Source organism: Genypterus blacodes, unplaced genomic scaffold, assembly GCF_046128005.1.
Source record: "Genypterus blacodes isolate CSIRO-AG114 ecotype Tasmania unplaced genomic scaffold, CSIRO-AGI_Gbla_v1 ptg000112l_1, whole genome shotgun sequence".
Taxonomy (NCBI): domain Eukaryota; kingdom Metazoa; phylum Chordata; class Actinopteri; order Ophidiiformes; family Ophidiidae; genus Genypterus; species Genypterus blacodes.
Genome location: NW_027466916.1, coordinates 636,385 through 642,384, shown reverse-complemented (window position 1 = coordinate 642,384; position 6,000 = coordinate 636,385). Strand labels below are relative to the sequence as shown.

At 46.3% G+C, this 6,000-nt stretch overlaps 1 protein-coding gene across 4 annotated transcripts in view; it reads left to right on the top strand.

Moving 5' to 3' along the window:
- Window positions 1-6,000, top strand: part of prkd3 (protein kinase D3) — a 37,088-nt gene continuing 31,088 nt past the window's right edge. For 2 of the 4 annotated variants that reach the window (XM_076161645.1, XM_076161642.1), the window contains exons 1-3: window positions 1-301; window positions 1,312-1,908; window positions 2,011-2,305. In XM_076161645.1, the coding sequence (XP_076017760.1) occupies window positions 1,874-1,908; window positions 2,011-2,305 (330 nt within the window). In that variant the 5' untranslated portion in view covers window positions 1-301; window positions 1,312-1,873. The remainder of the gene's footprint in view (window positions 302-1,311; window positions 1,909-2,010; window positions 2,306-6,000) is intronic. The other 2 variants (XM_076161644.1, XM_076161643.1) reach the window with 2 other exon arrangements.

Sequence of the window (6,000 nt, the reverse complement as noted above, 5' to 3'; positions counted from 1 at the left end):
GCCCTGTGCGCTCCTTCGCCCCTGTGCGCCGAGCAGCAGGGGGAGTAGACACAGCTGGAGGGAGCAGAAGATGCGCACGAATTTACTACCTGGAATTAAAAGATAAGAGGAGATATCTGCTCCATACGCGCTCCGCTCGGTTCGTCTCTCGTTTTGGGACGTTTGTTCCGTTTTGGCCGCCGGCGCTGCGCCTTTTGTGCGGGTATCAGCTCCAACACTCTGCGCTCCGCTCACTTGATGGACTCGCAAAGTTTCAGTCCACTCACAATGGAAAGAAAAGCGCCCTTTGATGATTGTGAAGGTAAAGTATCATTTCACCAACGCTCGATTCGACGTTTGTTGTCGTGTTGGTTTGACTTAAAGCGCCTTTCTGATCGTTTAAAGGCTCTAAATGTGCAGATTTGCCCGCTTGTGTAACTTGTTTTGCTGGCATTCGCCGCTCGTTCTCGCGTTCTGCCAGCAAACCAATCGAAAGTGGGAGGGGTGCAGATGTTCAGGAGCCCTGGACCCAGATGTTTCTTCTGCAGTTTGGAGTCTTGTAAACAGAATTGATCAACTTGTTTCGCTTTGTTAGTTCTCGTCTTAGCGTCTCGCACTCAAGCCTGCGGCAGCTTCGGTTATGTTAACTTCATCAAAACAAGAGAAGTTCACGAGAAAGTTTAACTCACCGAACGAACCAAACTAACCACGCGTTAGTGAGCCTCGATCAGCGTGAACAGTTACAATAATGTGAGTTAGACGGATCAAAGTCAACTTCTGCCTGAATACGAGGCAGTACAGAGCAGAATGTGACACATACACACATGTGTGTTTGATAGTTACGAGATGGAAAAGTATAAATGCAAACTTCAGACATCTCAGACATCTGTGACTGAGAGCTGTGACGTCATTAGATATCATATGAAGCTTTTTATAAAATAATGTATTGATTGGTATAAAGAACTAAATGTTTACAAAGCAAAGGAATATGAGACACCTTTCAATCAGTTATTTAGTTTAGTTGATATTGTGATGATATAGGTACTTTAATCATACTTTAATACTATAGGGATATAAACCTTTGACTCTATTTAGATTTTCTATGGAGCGATGTCATGCATCAGATCTGTTTAATGTCCATTATGATTCAGTGTGATTTGGTTATTTTGATACACAGGGAACTTAAATACAATTGTATTAGTGTAGTACAACGGATATTGAATGCTCTAAACTTGTTCTTGATCTAGAAAACTCCAGAAAACTAGATATTTAAAATAATTTTGCTTCATTATGTCCAAAGTAAATGATGATGATTGAGTCTTCATGTTCCAGATCAATGCAGTTGAATTTCCACCTTAAGAATCAATACATCCATACACCCCCAGTGAATAAGTATGACATCATGAAGGAAACTGTTTGTGGGTCTGTTATTATTTGTCATAAGTAAGCTCTTAGGCGAGGCTAATGCTCAGCTTTCATGTTGAGGACATTATTTTTACATTGCTTATATTTTCCATAATCATTGGAACTCCACTGTAAACACAGAACTTACTGGGAACTCAAAGAAGAAACCACACAGCGTCATCACATGTCACTATGAACAGAAGGCTCCAAGTAGATAACGTTTAACACTGTGTATGTGTGTGTGTGTGTGTGTGTGTGTGTGTGTGTGTGTGTGTGTGTGTGTGGGTGTGTGTGTGTATCTGTGTGATGACAGGCTTCCTGTGGTCAGAGTGGATTACTGACTTAAGTAAGGAGAAGAAGCACCAGTCAAGGATATGAAGTTCATCTCGTTGATTTACTGCAGAGGTCCGGGAATCCTTCTGAGACTTTTCTCTCCACCGTCAAGTGAAAGAGTGCGAGCTGTGGACGTTCAGCCTGTTCCCACCGTAATATGAGAAAACACTCTGTCACGCTGATGAAGACGAGGTGAGACTGCCTTCTCGTATCATGGACTGAGGATCCAGCGTTCCTCCACCTCCAGCTTAACCCTCCACTCTTCTGCATTTCACTCGTCCCCGCAATTGGAAGAAACCCAATGTCTGCCTCCTCTCCCCCGTCCTTACCTCGAGCCTTCCTCCACTCTCTCCATCCGCTCCACCCGTCCTCGGCGCCCGCCCTGTCGGCGAGCCCGCCCGGACCGCTGTACACGCGGCTGTCCAACGGCAGTCACAGCGCCCCGAGCCCCACCAACTCCCGCGGCTCCTTCCATGGGGTGTCCTTCCTGCTTCAGATCGGGTTGACTAGAGAGACGGTGAACCTGGAGGCCAGCGACCTGTCACTGTCTGCTGTCAAGGATCTGGTCTGCTCCATCGTCGATCAGAAGGTAAGAACCCTAAAGGCCTCGTTTAAAGCTTAACTCAAGTTTCTTCTAACAGGATTCGTACTCTGGATGGCTTTGTAGTTATTGCTTAATATGGAATACCCCTCATCAAACCCTTCCTTCCTTCCCTGTGTGTGCTTTTTCTTTTGTTCTTCCGTCTCCAACAGATGCAAATCCACTATGAATAACTTGCTTTTAAACTTGAAGCAGTTGTTATGAAGCGACACGATGCACCAACATGTGTTTTGCCATCTTCTGCCATATTCATCTGTTTGGGTTTAGTCGTGCAAAAGCAGACATCTGGGTCTCATGCGCCGAGAAATGAGTCAAACGGCGCAGAAGCATGCACACGGCGGCACCGACGCTGCTCCACTTACACTGCACAGGCTAGCAGCACCTGTTATTTACATTGTGGTGCAAGTGTGTATGCCTGCACACCATGCAAGTGCACGGATACACGCTCGTATGCACACGCCCACCTTTACAGAGTTACTTAGTAGCTTCGCTGCGCCCGTAGTCGTCTTATGTCATTATTTCCGACATTATTGCAATGACGCCGGAGTGCAGATTTAACACACATTAAGAAGAGAGCTGTTTATTAGGCTGAAAGGCTGCAACAGGTATTGATTGGCTTTATATTTGTACAGTTAATCAATCCAGTGTTTAGTCTATACAGGGTTAAAAAAAGGCGTCTTTGTGCTGAAAGTGGTTAAAGATAAAGGAAACACTTTTTAATCTCCGGATTTATGGAAATCATCTGGGCCGTAAAGAAACAAGCTAGGATTCCTTTGTTGTGACGTATTTGAACACTAAAATTTGCTCAGGAAGTTGAAAACCTCCAATATAATTCTGCTTCTGTATTATATATCATATTTATGAACATTCCCCAGTGCTCCAAACCTCTAAAGCCACAGTTGTAAGAGATTACTGGCGTGCAAAGCCTGCTGGAATAATGAAATCCTGCATTTTATCTGGCGTCAATAATGTTGATTACTCCGTTGGTGCCTGTAATTACGACAGAGTGATTAAACAAAAAGCACTTTCATCAGCCTGGAGGATCTGAAAAGGACATTTGCGTTCGGGGCGATCGTCTTTTTTTAATTTGCATGGAGGTCAAATGAGCGATGGGCCAAGCGTGCGTGGAGCAGCCAAGGGAGAGAGACGGTGAAGGAGCGCTCTGTGTCCCGTCCTCTGCTTCCATGTTGTCCAAGCTGACATTCCAGAGGAGCAGGGTAATGTTGTTGTTCTTTATGAGGTCTGCTGATTCTCACTAGCTGGTTATGAAGAGTCGTGGTCCGCAGAGCAGAAAATCTCATCACTGCACATATTTACATGGATCCCGTAACGTATTGGCCCCCTCGCAAGAATCTGTAACAGGAAAAGGGTGGGAAGTACGAGGCTTTGAAGAGAGAGGGAGCAGAAATCAGTGCGGCGCATTGAGAGTGTGCAGTGCTGGGAATGTGCCAGATGAGATCACCATCGCCTATCGGTTTGGTGCCAGTTCTGATCGCCGTCTGCGTGTATCACTTCACATCACACACACTGAAAGGTATGTTTACAGTACGCTCCTCTACAGATGCCAGGCGTTCTAATGAGATATGACAGGAAACAATGTAATTTTCTGGCCCAGCGTCATGGGAACTCAAAGGGTGGAACATGTATAATAAACACGTGAGAGCGTACTGCTGAACATACTGTACATACTGCACATCATCATTACAGAACACATGCGGCCCTCTCGTCCACGTTACAGAGCCTCGCTTGTGTTTCTATCACCGCCAGAGTCGGGCTGCTCTGTGCGCGGCCTCAGCTAATTCATGAAATCCAGCCATATGGCTTTGATATCAATGGAAAATATGACTGAGCCTTCTGCACAATCCAGTCCATCCCTGGCTCACTTCGCATCCTAAAATATGCATGACAATGGTAAGCTTTTTACAAAGTCTGCTTCATCCTGGCCAACTTTTCCAGCTGAGGATCCCTGACCCTGGCTTAGCTGTTGACAATCGTCCCAGGATTTCTCCAGTCAGCAGAACTTCAGCCGTCTGTGTCAGCAGAGACGAGACAGGAAAACGCTTCATATGTGGTAATATCTGCGTGGAGATAGAGTGGATGGAAGTGTGTTCCCCCACCGTGATGCTGCTTCCTCCTCAGAGAGATCGTCTGATTCTGAAGTGACTCACACCTCCGTCGTGAAAGAGGCGAGTTTGCTCATTTCACCAAAATCTGTCAATTCAGTGATTCATTTTCTGCTGTGTCAGCGATTATAAAGCAACTACGAGCTCCTTTTCCGCTCAGCAGTGTCCTCCAGCTCTTTTCATGCTATCTCAAGGTGTTTTAAAGTATGATGGAAGATTTGTATGTGGCAAAAGGTGTGTGTGAGCTGAGAAGGAGCCAACTGAAAACAACACAACAGCCGATTTCATCCTCAATCAGAGAGGAGGGGCTAATCAATGAAATCAGCTGAAGAAGAAGCTGGAATCTCTTGATTTTCCATCGCTGTTGGAGCCAAACTGAGAACTGTTCTGTTCCAAAAACACTCAGTGCCCAGTGGGAAACCAACACCCAACATACTCCTGGAAATATGTCAGGAGATTTGAGATAAGTCGGGTGAGGGGTTCGCAGAAGAAAAGCTGGAGAAAGCCGGCGTGTCACGAGCAACAAACCAAATAATAAATAAGCTCAGAAAGCTCAAAGAGGAGCAGCAGGTTGCAGAGTAGCAGTGTGTTAAGCTGCTGGATCACTGAGCTCATGTTTCTCCTGCAGTTGTTCTATAGAGCTTTGACGCTGCTGAAGTTTGTGTCTTGCTTTGCTGCACTGATGTTCTCTTGAGGAGTCTGCTGCTTTTCCACCGTCGGTTGACTGTTAAACTCACAGGAAGTGTGGCGGGCTTTGTTGTCGGCTTTCTCCCACCTTTGCAGGAGGTTTATCTATTGATGTTGCCTTGAAAACGGGGCCTTTACACTTTTGCAGACGTACCCTGGATGTGGTTAGGACAGCTGTGAAATTTCCAGATGTTTGCATATGGTCTCCTTTACTGTGTGTAGAGCGTCACGGATTTAAGTCTGACATTTCATATCTTGGCTGAACCCTTTGGTTTTGAATCAGCCTCATTGTTCAGTGTGCGGCCTGTATTGTATAGATGCCGTATGGCTCATACCTCTTCCTGCTAACGACCCGACCACATGACTTGGCTGGCATCCACTGAAAAGATTGACTTTCTCTGCATTCTGCGCGCTGATCTGATCTCGGGTTGGTTTTGATAGTAGCGGTTTGGAACACAGTCACCAGCTTTTGTGGTTAAGGTCAGACGAAGTGTAGGGGAACCCGATCCTGATAGCTACAGTCTCAGTTTCTTCAAGCAGCCATTGTGGTTTCTGCCCTCGCAACTGAGTGAACGCTTCACAACACAAACATAGTCGAGTGTCACTTGGAACAAGGTATCAGCTCTTAGCCAGGCTCCTTGGGGACTGTGAGAAAGGATGAAGGGAGCCAGCGGGAGGTTGTGACCCACCCTGAAGGGTACCAGCTCTGATGTTGACTTGATGGTCAACCGATGGCCCCTTCCATGGCTGCCGGCCACTCAGCTGCAGCCTTAAGTGATAAAGGCACCACTTCTCCGCTCCTTCTCGGGCGGCTGCTCCGTCTGGTTTTCGGGGGCCTGATGAATGGCGGCGCGAGATAAACATCCATAGCTT